General features: G+C 42.2%; 1 protein-coding gene across 1 annotated transcript in view; it reads left to right on the top strand.

Annotated features, from left to right (window-relative positions):
* Nucleotides 1-20897, top strand: part of map3k3 (mitogen-activated protein kinase kinase kinase 3) — a 34934-nt gene extending 14037 nt beyond the window's left edge. Inside the window, 17 exon segments of the mRNA XM_046866423.1 lie at nt 3626-3724; nt 5122-5252; nt 5375-5415; nt 5624-5723; nt 6200-6313; nt 6421-6538; nt 12858-12926; nt 12929-12990; nt 13127-13200; nt 13353-13420; nt 13805-13900; nt 14003-14164; nt 14577-14725; nt 15525-15656; nt 15766-15895; nt 16371-16548; nt 18992-20897. Coding sequence (XP_046722379.1) covers nt 3721-3724; nt 5122-5252; nt 5375-5415; nt 5624-5723; nt 6200-6313; nt 6421-6538; nt 12858-12926; nt 12929-12990; nt 13127-13200; nt 13353-13420; nt 13805-13900; nt 14003-14164; nt 14577-14725; nt 15525-15656; nt 15766-15895; nt 16371-16548; nt 18992-19232 — 1869 coding nt within the window. The 5' untranslated portion in view covers nt 3626-3720 and the 3' untranslated portion in view covers nt 19233-20897.

The following is a 20897-nucleotide window of genomic DNA, read 5'->3' on the forward strand; positions in this document are numbered from 1 at the left end:
TATGAGGAAGTCACATGTGTCAGAGAAGTATGTGAGGGTGGTGCAGGACATGTATGAGGACAGTGTGACAGCAGTGAAGTGTGCAGTAGGAACGACAGACTGGTTCAAGGTGGAGGTTGGACTGCATCAAAGATCAGCTCTGAGCCCTTTCTTGTTTGCAGTGGTGATGGACAGGTTGACGGACAAGGTCAGACAGGAGTCTTTCTGGACTATGAAGCTTGCCGATAATATTGTGATTTGTGGTGAGAGTAGTGAGTAAGTTGAGAAGAGCCTGGAGAGGTGGAGGTACGCGCTAGAGAGAAGAGGAATGAAAGTCAGTAGGAGTAAGACAGAGTACATGTGTGTGAATGAAAGAGAGGACAGTGGAGTGGTGCGGTTACAGGGAGAAGAGGTGGAGACGATGGATGAGTTTAGGTATCTGGGGTCAACAGTGCAAAGTAATGGAGAGTGTGTTAGAGAAGTGAAGAAAAGAGTACAGGCAGGGTGGAGTGGGTGGAGAAGCGTGATAGCAGGAGGGATTTGTGATAGAAGAGTATCTGTGAGAGTGAAAGGGAAAGTTTATAGGACTGTGGTGAGACCTGCGATGTTGTATGGTTTAGAGACAGTGGCATTGAGTAAAAGACAGGAGGTGGAGCTGGAGGTAGCAGAGCTGAAGATGCTGAGATTTTCATTGGGAGTGACGACGATGGACAGGATGAGAAACGAGTTTATTAGTGTAACAGTGCATGTAGGACATTTTGGGGACAAGGTGAGGCCTGATTGAGATGGTTTGGAGGCCTGATTGAGATGGTTTGGACATGTACAGAGAAGGGACATGGTGTACATCGGTAGGAGACTGCGGAGAAAGGAGAAAAAGAGGAAGATGAAGAAGGAAGTTTATGGATGTGGTGAGGGAAGACATCAGGTAGTTGGTTTGAAACAAAGTAGTATGGAGCTTGGTAATGCTGGGATTTGAACTCTCAGATGACTTGGACGGAGCTGACCTTCCGATCAGAAGTCCACCATCTTAATCGTAGGGCTACGATTTTATGAGTACCATCATCTGAGAATCGAAGGAACTATCAGAAATCAGTTTGCGGCACATGGAATTAACAGTAAACTGTTAAATTGTACAATGACTTTTGCAATATGGTTAGATGATAGAACTCCAGGAATTGCATCTTCAGGAATTGCATCTGGATTTTGCCCTTTATATTCCTAATGATGGTGTGTCCTGCTTTCATGCGCAAAGTTTAATGTGCATGGCGCTCAGTTTGTGAGAGTGATTTACAGCTTTACTGAACGCTAACAGCGTCTGCAAATGGCAAATATTTCCCCGCATATTTTTCTTCGGGTGGATGAATAGTACCACGCTTTAATCCATGCCAGCAAAACTCAGGTTTCCATTAAATTCCAGTCCAGATGCTGCTTAGCCTGACACACACATCTGTGTGTACACTTTCTCACGACGACCCTATGCTCTGGAATAGCTAAAGCAGCTATGGAAAACCGAACACATGCACATAAAAAGTGGACCATATGACTGGGATGTCCCTTTGGGTTCACGTATCTCCAAGTAAGAATTTCACAAGGCAACACAACAGATGTGCACGATTTGCACGGGCCGGGTTCGTTGGAAGTTCCCGGAGACTGAACTTGCTGACTCATACGTCTTACAATGGACGAGACTTCGGCCAAGATTCGGGCCTCAGTTTGGCTTAATTGCTGTCCGTCTGAGAATCCAGACCCGTGGGTACGTTCGATTAATAATCTCTGGTCTCTGGTCAGGAAAACATATTTGTGAGCTATTTATTAAAATTTTATGATTGTGATTACTCTCCAGGCTCCAGGTTGTAGGTTTTTTGCTTGAATCTTTGGGTTGCCTGTGCACTAACTGTTATGGTCCTGTGCAGTTTTTGTCCTAATTGTGCTGTTACTGTATCACTGTGTTAATCGACCGCAATAGGGGTCAATGCATTAAAACTATCTTCTGCTAAGACTAGTAATGTTGTGGTGGACACTCAGTAATTATGGCTCTGGGGTTCCTGATCAGAAGGTTAAGAGGTTCCACTGCTAATATGCCATTAATGAAAAAGAAAAGAAAGAAATGTACGTTATACACTTCACATGTACACACAGCACAGTGAAATTCTTGGAAGGACGCAGGGGTCAGAGCACAGGGGCAGCCACGATACACCACCCCAGGAAGCTGGGGTCTTTCACTCAGGGGCCCCAAGAGAGACAGATTGGTAAAGGGCTTAAGCCCCCGAACTTCCAATCAGCAACCTAGCACCTCACGGAGTTATCACCTCCAGAAGCAAAGCCACGTGCTGGGATAAAATTGAGACACTTTCACTGTGCTGTGACTTATGTAAGAAGCGTGACAAATAGAGAAGGAATTCTTCTTCTCTTTAAAGGCTGGCAGCCAAGAACTTCGACTCCCACAACGTTCACATACACACTATAGGGTTAACAGTCACCAAGCTACTGATTAGGCATACCGGTTCAGCCACTACATAATGTCTTTGTTTTATCGTGAACTGATGTCTTTGTAAAAAAATGGAAAGGTGGAACTCTGGGTCGAAAATAGGCTGCTGTACTGGCAAGTTCTGTTCGGCTACATGGTGGCATTCTGTGTGTCCTGGCTGATAACATTGGAGAAACGCTAGGAGTGACAGCAGAATTTGCAATGCATTGAACTATAGATGTGGCAAAAGTTCCCAGCCACAGATTTAGTGCAGTTGAAACAAGGACTTGAGGAGTCCAAAGTGATTGATATGGTTTGTGTCATATATCAGACAACAAAAGGGTCGAGAACTACCAGATTTTCAAAAAGGATATTGAATGTCTCAGTGATTAACCATGCGTACGCAACACCACTACAGCCCTAGAGCCTGGAACAACACATCCAGTTCTTCACTGATGTTGCTCAGACATTCTGATACGGGCGGCCATCGTAGTCCATCAGAATAACATTTTACATTTTCAGCATTATTTGTTTGAGTTGCTTCGCATCCGATGGCTTTTTATTTTAAACGTATAACGACAATTCATTTAGCATAACATTTCGCGTAAAAAACGTCCAAACTGACCGCTGAAACTGATTTCCAAACCGAACGAGATTTTTTTTTTTATGCATTTCTGTACTTTATACTACTGTATTAGGAATAAAGAAAATGCATAAAGGTTTCTTATAGTTTCAAATTTAACTTGGCAAATTGTACAATGATTTTTTTTAACGTCAGATACTGAATATAAAACACTTGCTGCTTTAAAGGCTTTCTTATTTTTCACCATTGTCATGATCGTCATTCTAGGAATTTTGTACATAGCAGCTATTTTGCTCATAGCCTTATTGCTATCCTTTCTAGGCTTCTTGTTAGCTTTTTTTTAGCAACTTTAGGACCTATGATTTAGTGCTAAATAAATGCACAGAAAACACAAAAGAGAACGCTTCGGGGGGCAATGTGTGGCACTTTTGGCAAGCTAACATAAGACTCCAAGCATTTAATGATTTTTCAGTTGTCATTACTGGTTTATGAAGTACATTGACAGCTGTGAACAGGTTTTTTTTTTTTTTTACCTTATACCATGTGAATGTTTGAGCTTAGCCCTCTCTATAAACACTGCATGTTTCTACTCTCAGGCTGTTAATGGGTGGCGTCAAAAGTCCGAGTGTGTGAAGACTTCACCTCCGAGTTCAGAAGAGGACGCACACACATCCACACACAGGCTGCCAAAATGAGTAAGTTCCCTTTACTTGGAAAACATACCTGAAGGTAAACCATCTAGTTAATGTTCTGCTGTAGCTTATTGAATGTGCAGGTATGTGACCTTAAGGAATTCTGAGTAAAAAAAACAGAGAAAGAAGGTGAATAAGTGCAGGACACTTAATGCTGGCTTTGCAAAGCCCTGAAGCGCTGAAAGAGCTTCACACACACACACACACACACACACACACACACACACACACACACTTGTCATGTTGCCTGTGTAATGAGCGCTGGTCCAAGCCACAGGTTTGCACATGGTAGAGAAGGCTCCTCCGGTTCTCTCTCTCTCTTTCTCTCTGTCTTTCATTCTCTGTTTCTTTCTGGAGGTTTGTGAAGTCGGTCCAAGCTACACAGTGGGACTATTTTCCTTCCTTGAGTGAGCAAAGCCAAGACATCTCGCTCTCACACTTCAAACACGAAAACCGAGATCTCGGGATCAAACATATCTGTCCAGCATACAGGCTCTGTTAAACTGGCAGATGGCCCACTGTGTGTGTGTGTGTGTGTGTGTGTGTGTGTGTGTGTGTGTGTGTGTGTGTGTGTGTGTGTGTGTGTGTGTGTGTGTGTAAGTGTTTAATGGTTTATTATACCTGAAATTCTAATTGTTTGTACACTTTACAGACAAAGGTTTGTTGACACCTGGTGGTATCAAAAGGTTTCACGGCTAGTTTGTAACACGCACAAGGCTGCATGCACAGTCACAGGGAGCACCCACCTTTATAAGTCAGCGTTCCAAAATACATCTTCCCGTGTACATTGGGAGCTGACCACGTGCGGAACCCTGTCACCGAACTCTCTTCACACGTGATTTTCATGCCGGAAATCACACAATCTCGCTTCCGCACACACTCCACTCACCAGATTTGGCTCTTGACGACTTCACCTTCTTCTCGAAGATGAGCTCAAAGGTTGCCGTTTTTACACCATTGCAGAGATCCGGTGCGAATCACAGAAGGTGCTTGACACGCTTCGAAAAGAAGACTTCCGTTCCAGAAGCAGCAGGAACGCTGGTGGCGCTGTATTGCTGTGTGAGGGGAAGGTGATTGTGTGTGAACGTAGATAAATAAAGTAAACAGAGCGAGTCTAAAAACCTTTTGATACCACCTCGTATCTTCATTGAGTTGGGTTTGTGCACAGGGGCATCATGATGCCGGAGCAGGTTCAGGTCGTCCTATACAACTGTGCGTCTCCAACTTTGGAAAGAACCACATATGGTTGGAAAAGTCAGGTGTTGAGATAATTTTGTTTGTATATTGTATGTACGAAATAAAACGCTTTCGAGTTTGAGGACTTGAACTGCTTCCTGAGTAGCGGAAGAACATTATAAGAACATTATTCCTGTTGATGACACCTCTAATTCTTTCTGTAGATGAGAGACAGGCTCTCCATTCCATAATGAAGGACCTGGTGGCACTACAGATGACCAGGCGGCAGCCCGTGCCCACTTACGACACGGCCAAAGCCAAGCCTGCTAGCACTGCCAACACGTCTAACAGACAGGTATGTATCTCTTTTTCTTTTACACACACACACACACACACACACACACACACACACACACACACGCATTTCCTTGACCTCTGACTGATTCCGTAGTCACCAGTCCTGTTTGTTTCCTCCAGGACGATGTCCGAATCAAGTTTGAGTTCTGCGGAGAGAGAAGGTGAGTGTGATGAGCTTGGTATGCATACATACACACACACACACACACACACACCAAGGCTCAGACATTCCCTAGCTCGACTCGAGCGGAAAAGGAAAAGACTGCGGTTTGTTTATAGGTGCCAGGAGAAACCACAGCTATGCTAGGTGTGCAACTTTGTGTGTGTGTGTGTGTGTGTGTGTGTGTGTGTGTGTGTGTGTGTGTGAAGGATACTGATGTTCAGTCGGCCTGTGCAGTTCGAGGAAGTCCAGCAAAAGGTCAAGACTGTCTTCGGGCAGCAGTTGGACCTGCAATATATGAACAACGAGGTACTAATCCAGTCTCACACAATAACCGTACACCAAATCACATAAAATCAATAAGTCGTAAAAACGGAAGTGGCAGCAAATTAAAAAAATCGCAAAACAAAAGTTTTATGTCGCACTACAAATCAGATTTTTAAGCCCGTATTTTTTTCCCCCGCCATTGTTGTGTATGTTTTCAAGTTTAATAATAATAATAATAATAATAATAATAATAATAATAATAATAAAAACAGTGACACTGCGCTCAAGTGCGAGGCAGAGACTAAACAAACTTGCGGTCCGCCACTTTATACGTTCCTGAGGCAACTCAGATCGTAACTATGTTCCGCATGTAAAAATGATTGCACTCGGTAAACAAGTGTACCAAACCGAAAGCCCTGGTCTGACAAATTTCGCTACGGATATGTGTAGATAATTTGATGTGTGTGTGTGTGTGTGTGTGTGTGTGTGTGTGTGTGTGTGTGTGTGTGTGTCTGTAGATGTCAATCCCGCTGCATGGCCAGGACGACTTGAACAAAGCTATTGACCTGCTGGACCGCAGCTCGAACATGAAGAGCATAAAGATCCTGCTGCTGGCAGAAGAGCACAGCAATGTGAGTAACACACACACACAGACAGACACACACACACACACACACTCAACAAGCTTTCCTGAATTCCTAACAAGTGTTGTTTGTGTGTGTTTGTGTGTTTACTCCAGGTCTCGTCAACACATCACTCTGGCTGCAAGCAGGTTCGAATCAAAGCCTCACAGTCCATGGGGGACGTGAGCACGGCGTATCAGGCGGCCGAGACCAGGGGACGCCACCCGTCCACCAGTGAGTATGCAGTATCTAAACATCGAGCATGCACGTGTCATAAGAGGCTACTGAAGGCGAGCGAGTGTACATCAGTCACGTTTTTTTCTTCCGTCTCGAAACAACGACTTTCTCAGTTCCTCTGCAATGGAGAACCACGTACAGGAAGGTTTACACGTGAGTTTAGAGCTCAAGGATTAATGGTGTGAATGTTCAGGATACAGTACAGAGGAGGTGCTCAAAAACTGCTCCTGAAACATGCATTTAAAAAATAGACAGATAGATAGGTAGGTAGGTTAGTAGATGGATGGATGGATGGATGGATGGATGGATGGATGGATGGACGGACAGACAGATAGATAGATTAATCTGACATTATTTTTTTTCTATTAATCATATAAAAAATAATTTGATGTTTCGCTTATAATAACTATGCAATAAACTCTAATTCATGGTATTTATGTATAAACGTTGTACTTAAAAAACGCAAAAGCATTGAGTTTATCTTTAATTTAGACATTTTAAAGCTTTTAGTAGCTGCATGTTGAGGAGTGCATGACGGATATTTTTATATATATATATATATATATATATATATATATATATATATATATATATACTGGCGATCAAAATTAAAGAACAATTTATAAACAATTGAACAATTCTGAAATAATGTCATCTTCACTGCTCAACAGTTGAAGGAGTTTTTGTCCTGTCTATACCATGCTACCAGAACACCTTTTCCACAAAATAACTAAGGCATTTTAAAAAACATAATTTTGCAAAAAACACACTGATCAAAATTAGAGAACAATAATGAATGTAGAATGGAAAAAGATTACAACACAATTTTCTGAAGGTTACAACAGTCAGCGATTAGTAGGAAGTGTACAGGCCTCTGCTCTGAATGACTTCAGCACATCTGCGGCCACAGGACAGCACTAGTCTCTCACACTGCTCTGGTGTGATTTTGGTCCACTCTTCTTCCAGTCTCCTCCACAGTTCGGTGACTGTAGTTGGTTTCTTGGCCATAACTTTGTCACCAAGGATTTTCCAGAGGTTCTCTATTGGGTTGAGATCAGGACTCTGGGCAGGCCATGTCATTATTTCAATGTTTTCAGTTTCAAGGAACTGCTTTACCCGTTTTGCTGTGGGACATGGAGCGTTGTCCTGCATGAACACTGCGGGCTGATTGGGTGATGAACGCATGGAAGGAACCATATGTTGGTTCCTTCCAGAAAGAAAGGAGAAGGTGTATATATACATATATTTGTAATAAAGTTTATACATTACTGTAGTGTAGATTGATCTGTTTTCTTAATTACGTACTGTCCTTTGTTCCATTAATAACAAATGACAGTATACTATCCCATACTGATATCCATTCTTTAGGACTCCTGTGTAGGCAAGGCCAAGTCCCGACCTTATTTTCAAATTACGATGGGGTCATCAGGGACTACCCGTTTCTGCTTTCATCCCGTTACTGTTCGGATAAAAGCGTAACGTATTAAACATACGTGTCTGGTGTTTACAGTAGAGCTCACGTACGCAGGCAGCTCTCCAGAAAGAGGAAAGACTAACGAGGAACAGGAAGGCTGCCTCGCGCCACTCTCCGGTGTCACGGCTCTCAGATTTTCGCTCCGGATTTCTCTTTTTTTTAGTACCGGGTTTCTTCCTTCACTTCTTTCACTCTCTTTCTCAATATCTCTTTTTCTCCCTCTCGTGCTCTCACTCACTCTCTCTCTCTCACTCTCTCCCATTCTGTGTCTGTTGTTTCTTCGACTTCCTTCGTGAGCAGTGGGTCCTCATCCTTTTCCTGTCCACCATCACTAGCTGCTGCACAATGGCCTGCTGGCATCTGGCCAATCAGATTGTGAGACACTATTAGTCGACCGAGCGGCTCTGGTTTTGTGTGTGTGTGTGTGTGTGTGTGTGTGTGTGTGTGTGTGTGTAACAGAAGGGGGAAGGGTTCTTTCAGCTTGTCAGGCGTGCAGAGAAGCAGGACTTCTTCGAGCTTTCGCATCTGGAGGAGTTTTTGTTTATGTCTGCCTTCAGTCTAATGAATCCGAGACTCTGGCAGCGGAGTTGCACTCTGATCTCTCGTCCCAGCAGATTTTCTTAAACAACACAGCGGGTATTTTCACGCTGATGTAGACAGCTGTTACACTAAAACGCAGGATTATTACATCATGCGCTTTTGGCTAACATTTAAAACATGGCCTTCGAAGGTCAATACACTGCAGCAGTGTTCGTACAAAAAGTGCTTTTTGTGTCAAGAGCCCACAGGATCGTCTCTGGGACGATAATGGAAACAGCGGCGGCGGCTTACGACAAACACACGTTCCAACCAGAGACTTAAGAAAGCAGCGATACTTTGGCAGGACAAACACGTGCACTCGTCGGTAATGGGAGCGATCCCAATAACAAATTGAGTAAACCACTTAGTATTATTTATCAATCAGGGATATCGCGGAATATTTGTGTTGGCTCCCTGCAGGCTTTCAGTATTTGAATTGTCACAATGTGAAAAGCACAGTTAGGTGTCCATGCGTTCATGATACCTGGCTCGGTCCTTATAATGGTAGTGAGCTATTTAACAAGTGCATCAGCCCCCATATAAAGTATACAGATACATATATATACATATAGACAGTGTAGACAGAGACAGTGGCATTGAGTAAAAGACAGAAGGTGGAACTAAAAGTAGCAGAGATGAAGATGCTGAGATTTTCATTGGGAGTGACAAGGATGGACAGGATTGTAGGACATTTTAGAGACAAGGTGAGAGAGAAGATGGTTTGGACATGTGCAGAGGAGGGACACAGGGGTACATAGGAAGAAGAATGCTGAGGATGGAGCTGTCAGTATGGAGGAAAAGAGGAAGGCCGAGGAGGAGGTTTTTGGATGTGTTGAGGGAAAACATGCCGGTAGTTGGTTTGAAAGATGTAGAGGACAGGGGGGTATGGAGACGGATGATCCGCTGTGGTAAACCCCTAATGGGAGCAAAATAACAATGTCAAAATAACTGGCATCAAAAGTGAGTCCACCCTCAGTGAACATGTCAAAATTGTGTCCAAAGTGTGAATATTTTGTGTGAGTACCATTGTTATGTTTCACTGCTTTAATCCTCCTGGGCAGAAATTCACCAGAGCTGCACAGATTGTTGCTGGGATCCTCCTCCACTCCTTTATTATGACATCACGGAGCTGCTGGATGTTAGACACATGAAGATTCTCCACCTTCTGCTTGAGGCCCACAGGTGTTCAGGTTCTGGGGAAATAGGGTTCAGGTCTAGAGAAATACTTGGCCACTCCATCACTTCACCTTTGCTTTCTCAGCATGGCAGTCGTCATCTTGGCGGTGTGTTTGAATTTATCATGTTGGAAAACTGCTGTTCGGCACAGATTCTAAAGAGAGGGCATCATGTTCTGCTTCAGAATGTCACAGTACATGTTGGAATCCATGTTTTCCTCAACGAATTGCAGCTCCCACCCATGCAGCTCTAGACCATGATGCTGCCACCACCATGCCTGACTGTAGGCAAGACACAATTTTCTTAGTTCTCCTCACCAGGGCGTCACCACACATGCTGAACACCATCTGAGCCAAACAAGTTTATATTAGTCTCATCAGACCACAGGACTTGGTTCCAGTAATTCATGCTCTTGGACAGATCGTATTCAGCAAACTGTTTTTGGGTTTTCTTGGGAGCAGCTTTAGAAGAGGCTCCTTCTGGGATGACGGCCTGCAAACCGACTTGTTGCAGTGTGCGGCGTACGGTCTGAGCACTGACAAGCGGACCTTCCACTTTTGCAACCTCTAAAGCAACGCTGCAGCACTCATGTGTGTGTTTTTTGAAGCAGCTTCTACACCTGACGCACAGCACGGGGACTCTATGATGGACCCTTGCGAGGTCTGTTCTGAGTGGAACCCGTCTTGGAAAACCTCTGTATGACCCTGATCACTGTACTGTAACTCAGTTTCAGGGTGATACTGATCTTCTTACAGCCTCTGCATCTTTGTGGAGAGCAACAAATCTAATTATCAAATCCTCAGAGACTCTTTACCATGAGGTCCATGTTGAACATCCAGTGGTCAGTATGAGAGAATTTTACAGAAAGCACCAAATTTTAACTGCTCTAATACAAGATACACAAATTTGTATGGTCCTGACAAGCAGATAAAAACATGAACATGATGAATAGGACATGTGGCTTTGCACGGTTACGCCACATACAGCTGTTATCAATGAGGGTGTACTCACATTTGTTGGCAGCTTTTTTGAGGATAATGGCTGTATGTTGAGTTATTTTTTGGAGCACAGTAAATCTGTGCTGGTATACAAGTCTAACACACGTGTGTCAAACTCAAGGGCCGTGGGCCACGTCTGGCCCGATGTACAATTATATCCGGCCCGCAAGATGATTTTATAAAGATCTATTATTATTGTTATTAATGACCAGGCGATATGAAGCGCTGATAACAAAAACTACAGATCCCATAATGCAGCGCTTCAGCTGCCTTACCGAACGCTAGACTACCTGGGAACATTCCAGCGTCAATCAAGTCGAGCTTCTGTTGATGTATTTAACCCTATTGTAAAGTTATTGTGAAGCCCCTCACAGTGGTGAAGAGAAAAGTGGACTCTGAAAACAGAGTGTTTCAAAACCAATGGGATTCTGAGTGTATGTTTACTGACACTGCCAGTAAACACGCGTGTTTTATTTGTGGAGCGAATGTGGCTGTAATTAAGGAATTGGATCTAAGACGGAACAACAAGACAAAACACCAGGAGAAGCTGAGAAACCTGAATGCAAAGCAGAAGATCCAGAAAGTAGAAGAGTTAAAGAAGAATCTGACATTTCAGCAGATGTTTTTTACCAGAGCAAAATCACAAAGTGAAGCTGGTATGAAAGCAGAGGAGAAATCAGAGTCACATCAGCCGGTTATTTACTGAGGGAGAGTTTCTGAAGAGCTGCATGATGAAGCTGTGAGACGTCTTGTGTTTGACAGGAGATATTTTTATGGAGAGCAAAATATTGAAAGTTATTTAAAGTTTAAGTTGACTTACTCTGAAATAATATTCCTGTCTTTTTTATTCATATTTATGTTAAAAAAACATTTAGATTTTATTGTGTTTATCCTGTTCGGCCCATGACCTGGAGTTTTGGCCCCCTGTGAAATTGAGTTTGACACCCCTGCTCTAACAGAAGAACTTGTGTAAGACGGAGAGCAAGAGAGAAGAAGTTACAGACTGCCTCACAGCCACAGTTAAACATGGAGGTGGAAGCTTAATGGTTTGAGGTTGTTTTGGAGCAGGGAAGGTTTGAGACTTTTACCGGGTGAAAGGAACCAACATGGCAACCATTCCATACTCATCGGTAGCGACTTCACCGTACAACAAGACGATGAGCCGAAGCGACGAATACGTCCAAACTGTGTAAGCGTTATTTAAAGAGCAAACAGACGTCTGGAGTGATGTCTATCATGGAACAGCCTGCCCAGTCACCGCACCTAAATCCTACTGAACTGCTCTGAGATGAACTCGATCACAAGAAGGAAATCTTCCAACTAGTAAAGAACATCTTTTAAAAGTTTAAATATTTCATCTGAATTATTTGGAGAAATGTGGAATTATTTGTCAGAATCCAGAGAGTGTGTTAAGCTGGTATTTTAGCTAAGGGAGGATTTTTCAATGAAGATAAAGTGAAATGTCTGGACATTTATATATTTATATATATATATACAATTGCTCTTACAAACAGTACAATGAGCAAAACTGCCTTTTTTTTTTACCCTTATCAAGCAACATTATGCCTTACTATGACTTGAGGTAGAGGTTGACTGATAGTGGAAAGACAGTCGATATGTAATTAATAAATTATAAATAATAAATATAATATATTGTCTCGCGTGTAAAAACAAACAGCACGTGGCGTCAGCGATGCGCCTCTAGTGGCCACTGTCGTAATGTCGGAAGCCGGAAAAACTACCGGTATGTTTTTTTGTTGAAAGCTGATAGTTCCATCAATCGACTATCAGAGCTGATTAATAGGCAAAACTGATTAAATGGTCGACCTCTAGTCTGAGGTGAAGTGCATTTTGTAGTATCTCTTTTTTTTTGGAGCGCTACAGCATTACCAAACTACAATCGTACACTAAAAGCACTATACTGATATACCATCATATCGCTCAGTGCTCGTATCACATTGACATTGTTCTTTTGTGTTTAATTCAGCACGCTTTCTGATAAGCATCCATTATTAGTATTCATATATCCTTGCTTGTAACCATAGCTACGCTGCTAGCAAGCCAATAAAATTTCGCCGCCCACTTTTAGGTTCTCAGAACACAGGGCGGAGCTCTCCTCCTCCTGGCTACGTTCCGGAGCGACAGCAGCGAATCGCGCGCCAGGATCCTACACCAGCATTAACAGTGAGGGAGAGTTCATACCTGAGACAAGCGACCAGTGTGTAAGTGCGCTGGTCACACACACACACACACACACATTTATATTAAATCATATAAATAAATATACATTTCAGTTTCCCTAAAATCATTTTATTATTATTATTATTATTATTATTATTATTATTATTATTATGATAGGTGATGGATCCTTGGAGCAGTGCGGAAAACTCCATATCCGGAAGCTGCCAATCTCTCGACAGCAACTCAGAAAGGTTCGAGTCCCCTCTAAAATATTATACACACCACCTGGGCTTCCATCGTGTCGCATTTAATCGATTCTAAACAGAAAACGTGAAATGGAAATGCTGTTATAATTGATTGTTGTTGTTGTTATTTATCTTTTTTTTTCCCCTTCCTCCCATAGCCCTTCACTTCGGAAGTCTCGCATGCACAGAGCCAGAAGTTACCCAGATAACAGACAGGATTGTGCAGGTTTGTCTGAAGAAAAATGCCACGGCTTCTTTTAAAAGGAAGTTTCTTTTAACGTATCAGATTCTTGTAAGCCTCCGAATTAGCTCCGCCCCTTTCGTTCTCCATACAGTTCTTTTCAGGTAATATAGATAAGACTCGGATGCGAATCTGATACAGAATCAGTTTGCAAACTATTTTCTTTTGCTTTTGGAGGAAATTTTGTTGGCAAACGCGGTGTTTGGAAATCGGATGTAGAACAAGAGGATCTTTATATTGTATCTTACATTATACAAAAATAAATCAATCTCAAAGTCTCACTTTATTATGCGCCTGAAGAGTATTTCTGTTTGAGCGTTTTAAATTAGCGAACGCAATCTGACGTAACCTTTGTTTGCAACGTCTCAGACAGGGAGAATCACGTGTATGACAAGATTATAGCTAAAGGAGGGACGTACCCGCGGAGGTACCCGGTCTCTCCGCATCACAAAGACCTCAGTGAGGGTGAGTTGTGTATAAAAACAAAATACACACAATAAAAAAAGGACCATGTGGTATGTGGGATTTTCTTTTGTTTCAACGTGGTTTTTGCTCATCTCACGTCAGGTCGGCGCACGTTTCCACGGATACGGCGTCCCCAGGGGAACCTGTTCACACTGGTGCCGTCACGACGCTCGCTCAACGGCAGCGAGGAGAGTCTCGGAAGCTGGCAGCTGGTGGACGCGCACTCTCGGCTCCGCCCCAAAGACCGCCCACTTCCTCACAAGTGTAAGGAGTTGCCCGTACGCTTCGACGCGATAGGCTATTTGATCAAACGGAGGTAGCTGTCGTCGCTATGGTTACAGTGCGCACACGCGTGATTGTAATGGAATATTGGATTGAGTGTGTGTGTGTGTGTGTGTGTGTGTGTGTGTGTGTGTGTGTGATGTTTATATAAAAATTAATAATATCATGTTAATAGTTTAGCGTAGAGTAACAATTCAGAAATTGTATGAATAGCGTGTGTGTGTATGTGTGTGTGTGTGTGTGTGTGTGTGTGTGTGATGTTTATATAAAAATGAATATCATGTTAATAGTTCAGCGTAGCGTAACAATTTAGAAATTGTATTAATAGCGTGTGTGTGTGTGTGTGTGTGTGTGTGTGTGTGTGTGTGTGTGTGTGTGTGTGTGTATGTTTCAGCACCCACAGCTCCGCTGACCTGGAGGAGAGGGAAACTCCTGGGTCAAGGTGCATTCGGCCATGTTTATCTCTGCTACGACGTGGACACCGGACGGGAACTGGCAGCTAAACAGGTCCAGTTTGACCCAGCAAGCCCAGAGACCAGCAAGGTACAAACACACACACACACACATACACGCACAGTTTGTGCTAGTCTTAAGTCCAGACTGCATTGTTTTTTGCCCCCCGTGAGGCCACTGTTCTGCCATTTTATGATCCATGAGGGGATCCGAGAGGAATTAAAGTACGCTTTACACACACACACACACACACACACACAGAGAAACTTTGAACAAACTCACACTCTTGAACAACTAATAAGTGTTGAATGAGATCAAAATTCAACTTTGAAAAGGTTAGCGTGTGTATGCGTGTGTGTATGCGTGTGTGTGTGTGTGTGTGTGTGTGTGTGTGTGTGTGTGTGTGTGTGTGTGTTTCTTTTTCATTCTTTTGTTCTGTCTAGGTTTCTCTCTACATGCCAGGCTCCCACTTACTTTTCCCCCCGCATTCTTAAATGTTTTCCTGTCTGCCACTGCAAAAACACACACTGTCACTTCCTGTATCTGTGTGTGTGTGTGTGTGTGTGTGTGTGTGTGTAAGAGTGCATGTTTGAGAGGAGGGATTAGTTGTCGTGAAGGTCGATGTGTTCCAACGTTTATCTAAAAGCCGGTTCTAACACACACACACACACACACACAAAATTTATATAAGGAGTGCATTGGCATACACTTGCTTTTGTATGATTTTCATTCTCTGTCTACACAAAGCCTTGTCCTTTGAGCTTATACTCTCCTTCCCTGACAAGACACACACACACACACACACACACACATATATATCAGGAGACCGTGAGGAAGCTTTTTTTGAGATCAATTTTTCCCCCCAAAACACACCCCTCCACCCCCTCAGGAGGTCAGCACTCTGGAGTGTGAGATCCAGCTGCTGAAAAACCTGCACCACGAGCGCATCGTGCAGTACTACGGCTGCCTGCGGGACCTCAGCGAGAAGACCCTGACCATCTTCATGGAGTACATGCCTGGGGTTGGTTCTGCCACTTAATACATTACTGTATTCCAGAGAGTTGCGTGAGATTTACGTTATTCCGACAGACGCTAGTCTCGATACTAATAATGCTTTTTCTATTTCTCAGGGCTCGGTAAAAGACCAGCTGAAGGCCTACGGGGCTCTAACGGAGAACGTGACTCGGAAGTACACCAGGCAGATCCTCGAGGGCATGTCCTACCTGCACAGCAACATGATCGTCCACAGGGACATTAAAGGTAGCCACTAATGTATTTTTTTATAAATATTCCAATTGCCAGCGATGTGATGTAATGCGGCTTTCAAAGCTGTTCATTTATTAATTAATTTATATATGAAACACAAAACTATGTGTAATGGCGTATGCAGATTTGTACTACAGTGTGCCTGAATACTGGATTGTAATAGAGAAGGTGTTTAATATAATGGACATGTGCGTCTCCTTAGCTGAGGCCGATGTGATTCGTCAGATAGAATACAGATTGACATGGCAGAGGTAGAGCTGCATCTTCCTGGAGACACAACAGGAAGAGAATGTCTGGTTTTATTTGTCTGTCTGAACCAAAAAATAATCGCATCGGCTTCAGTTATGGCGATAGGTGCGAGGATTTACACCGTTTTTTTTTTATATGGGCTGATTATTGATTATATGATGTATTTATTGTAATCGGATAAACATCCTGTAACTAATGTACTGTTGTGGATCATATTTAGGTGCCAACATCCTGCGGGATTCTGCAGGGAACGTAAAACTCGGAGACTTCGGGGCCAGCAAGCGCCTGCAGACCATCTGCATGTCAGGCACGGGCATGCGCTCGGTCACCGGGACGCCGTATTGGATGAGTCCGGAGGTGATCAGCGGAGACGGTTACGGACGCAAAGCAGACGTGTGGTAAAGCCACACACCTCTCACGGACATGATGTGATGATAGCAGATGGGACAAGCCTTAGACTAATATTAATAATTTACACCTTTATATCAATAATAATAATAATGTATTCCTTTAGACTAATATTAATAATAATTTACACCTTTAGATCAATAATAATTTACACCTTTAGACCAATAACTACTTCTGGTATTTAAATGTGACCCAGAAACATTACAGATTTCAAATGCTAAAATAATTCATTCTAGATTTTTCTTCCTCAAATACATTTCTAGTGCATCTGAATGCACTCTATAGGCATACAGTATCTCAGTATGTTATTTTCAGAGGACAGTAAATCATTTTTTCATTTCATTTCTATGGTATTGTCCCTTGAGAAGATACTAAAATGGGTTGCTGAAATGTGAGGGGTGCACTTACATTTGTGAGAATACTGTAAATGCACCCTGCATGTGGTTTTTTTTTTTTGTTGTTTGTTGTTTGTTGTTTTTTTTTTATAAATATCCCATTCCTTTATTTTATTCCCTATTTCCTGTAACCTCCACTCTTCTGGGAACATGTTCTGGGATGAGTTTAAATCCCAGCCATGCCCAGCTGCCATTCCTGAGGAAGGCCCTTAACCCTCAACTGCTCAGTTGTATGGATGAGATAAATGTAAGTCGCTTTGGATAAGAATGGAAATAAATTCCAGGCAGCATATTTTAGACGAATTTTCGATTCGTCCAACGGTCGACTGTATTTTTGTCTATCAGTAGGAAAGATCTTTCATCGCCAGCAGAAAGTCTGAAAATACTTGACCAATAAGGACCCAATAAACCATACCCGATACCTACACGAATATCGTAGGTCTCGCCACAAGAGAAATTTGGATCACGCTGAGGCTGACGCATAGTGTTTGTAAAGCAGTTACGCAGATGAACAAACTGGTCATAGCCTAAGATCTGAAGTTTACAGACAGGAATGTTTAAGGAGTTAAAAATAAGATATTTAGCAAGACGAATAAAATTTGGTTAAAAGGGAAATTCTGGGCACAGATCTATTTTTACTGCCAAGTATTAAACGCAGAAGTTTTCCACACACATCACTTAAAAAGGAGGAGTTTGCCCGATGTCGAGGGATTTCCTAGTGTTGTTCGATTGGATCATCAGGAGAGGGCTGTGATTGGTTGAGGAGCTCGCCAGTCGGATCGGAGCAGCAACCCGGAATGTTCTGAGCCCTCGGAGGCCTTCGAGTCATTTTAACGAATCTCGAAAGAGTCTCTTTTCTTTCTCTTTTTCTCATACACACACACATACATCCAAAAGAAACACTGCGCTATCAGCGTTCAGTGCTGCCGCCAGGAAAAACACTGTTTAATTGTCAACAGCTCTGCCAGGGGAAAGTTTCCACCAAAACATTCCTGCACAGCCTCTGCCCTGGAATAAGTCTCCATTTGACAGCTTGATGAATGTTTGTGCCAGTGTACTGCTTCACTGTAGTCGCAACGGCATAATATATACTATATTAGAGGTCGAATTATAGTGGACTAACTGATAGCAATTGCTAGGTTGGATCGTATTTGCCGATAAACAAGCTATCAAACGATTTCTTTATGGATACTGGATAAAAAATACACAAACATAACATTCTTTGTAAAATAGTACTGAACTTTGTTACTTAATTTATAAAAAAAAAAATAATAATAATAATGAAAATGTGCTAAATGAGGTAAAAATGAATGCATTAATTAATCAATATAATTAATGCATTTTAAATAATACATAATATAGCACTCTCTGTGCAGCGCACAGTTTCATGTGTATAAACAAACAGCATGCAGTGTAAGTAAATCGCCTCTAGAGGCTGCTCTCGTAGCAGCATAATCGGGACACATGACTTTTCCATGTGGTTCGTTTTCAAACTGTTAGAACCGAGTCGGAGACACACAAGTGCATAAAATGATTTTGGACGCATGAAATTTTCCTTTCACTTGAACTAGGAGACCCAAACCTGTTCCACCATGATAATGCCCCTGTGCACAAAACCAGATCCATGAAGATCTGCTTTTCATGGGTTGGAATGAGGAAATCAGTCATTTCAACCAGCTTTGGAGATCCATATAAACCTTATTAAACACCTTTGGGATGAATGTGAACTCTGACTGCACCCCAGGCCTCCTCACCTACATCAGAACCTGACTTTATTAACACCCTTGTGGCTGAATTAATCGACCTCTACAATTTTGTAATGGATAAAGAAACCATTGGCCTGACATTATTAAAGTCTGCTTGCTTATTTCAAGGTGGTATCATGGTACGCTATCAGAGCAGGAACGTTTGTGTACTGCATTGTTCTGCTTGGTTCAAGCTCGTCGCTATGGAGTTTGTCATACATTTTTGGTCCTGACACAAAATAGATTTCTGCAAACATCGATTTACATCTAATCTTTATGTTTTCCATGTTAAGGAGTCTCGGCTGCACCGTGGTGGAGATGTTGACGGAAAAGCCCCCCTGGGCGGAATACGAAGCCATGGCGGCCATCTTTAAAATCGCCACCCAGCCCACGAATCCCATGCTGCCGTCGCACATCTCCGAGCAGACCAGAGACTTCATCCGGCGCGTCTTCGTTGAAGCCAAACACCGTCCAACCGCAGAGGAGCTGCTCAGACACCCGTTCTCGCAGATCTTCTGCGGAGCGAACTGCTGAAAGGAAGTCCAATCCAGACCAGGAAGTTGTATTTTATGACATGCTGATCAATCAGTGATAGCAGTGACAAAGCAGACTGAAAGCACAACGCGCAGCTGGGCATCGTCAAGAGCGGTTACATTTACAGCTATCTTTTTTTTTTTTTTTTTTTTTTCCCCATTAACGGTATTGCTGCACTGTTCAATGTGTACCAGCAGGGGACAGCACAAGACAGAAAGTGCACTGTTACAGGGATTTGAGTTCAGCAGTAGGGAAAGGACATATTGTGCAGTCGCTGTCTTCCAAAAAAAAGAAAAGTTTAATCAGGTTTACTGAACCTCTGCTCAAAGGTTCTCAGGTTCCTCACTTGAGACTGCTGATGATCCAGAAAGCTGAACTAGATAACATGAAAGCTACATATTAGCCGGTCTATTTTCTGGACTATAAGATGCACTAGTTTGCAATCAGTAAATGTTATATATTTGATAATGTACTGTATTAAACCTAAGTTGATTTTTAGCACAAATTTATTATATACATTTTATATATAAATATTATTTATAATATTGCTGAAAGATGTACAGCTGTGTGTGTGAAACATCTGCATACCAGCGTCAAGCTCACAGTACAGATAATCTATAAATAAAACAGCATCATATAGTAACGCAATGCAGAACTTTTTTCCAAGACAGCTTTTAGGTTGGCGTTGCGTTCTAGTCCAGAAAATATGGTACCTGATATGAGTGTTAATATCGTAAACAAAGCTGCCAAATGAAGACGAGATTATCACCTAAAACACCAAAGCGAAAGATTAACAAATAACAAAGGTTGAAGTATTAATGTTAAATATGTTTTAGTGATCGCTTCAACTTACAATATCATTATACCTTTTGGTTGTGGCCTTTTAACTGAAATGGTGGAGTCTGGGAACGTTTATTTTGTTCTGGCTGCCAGTTTTTGGAGGCCTTAAATCAAAATATTTGTAATAGTGGAGCTTCAGCAGTCACAGGTAGGAAATAAAACAGACCCAAACTCACAGTTCAGGGATCCTTTTACATTAGTCTGAAGTTTTTTTACTTAATGTAACGTCACATCGGTTAGCACCAGAAGTGTCACTCGTTCAAGCCAAAGAACGTGCGAAACGCCAAAGATCTCCCGAACATCGCATTGGTTTCTGTGGTGTTTAAAGCACATTTATATGAATCCCAGGAGGAAAAAAATCCGTTGTGCCTTCAGCTCGGTGCGGAAGTGTTTCTTTTTCCGATGCACTTTTGTATAAACGATTGTTTGTTGTTTTTACTACAATTTCATGTTTGGTTTTGTTTGTTTGTTTGTTTATTTTTTATTTTTTTCCATTTCAATGCCAAAGTTTCCATAATGTGAAATCTGTTTCACTTTTTTATTTTTTATTTTATTTATATTCCAGTGCCCAGCTGTCAGTTTTTTGTTTGTTTCTTTTTTTTTTTTTTACATACACAAATATTCATATATAAATATATTTTTATATCAATTTTTTTAATCTACAGAGACAGACGACGTGTTTTCAAAATTCCGGAACACGAAACAAAACGAGGTGGTGTTCGAAAACCCCAGAACAAAAAAAGGAACAATGTTAGCAGCTGGTTTTGCAAAGACATTTTGTACATTTCGGGAGTGGAAACGGCGCTCTGGAGGGTCAACCCAAGC

The sequence above is a fragment of the Silurus meridionalis genome, chromosome 14, assembly GCF_014805685.1.
Source record: "Silurus meridionalis isolate SWU-2019-XX chromosome 14, ASM1480568v1, whole genome shotgun sequence".
NCBI lineage: Eukaryota > Metazoa > Chordata > Actinopteri > Siluriformes > Siluridae > Silurus > Silurus meridionalis.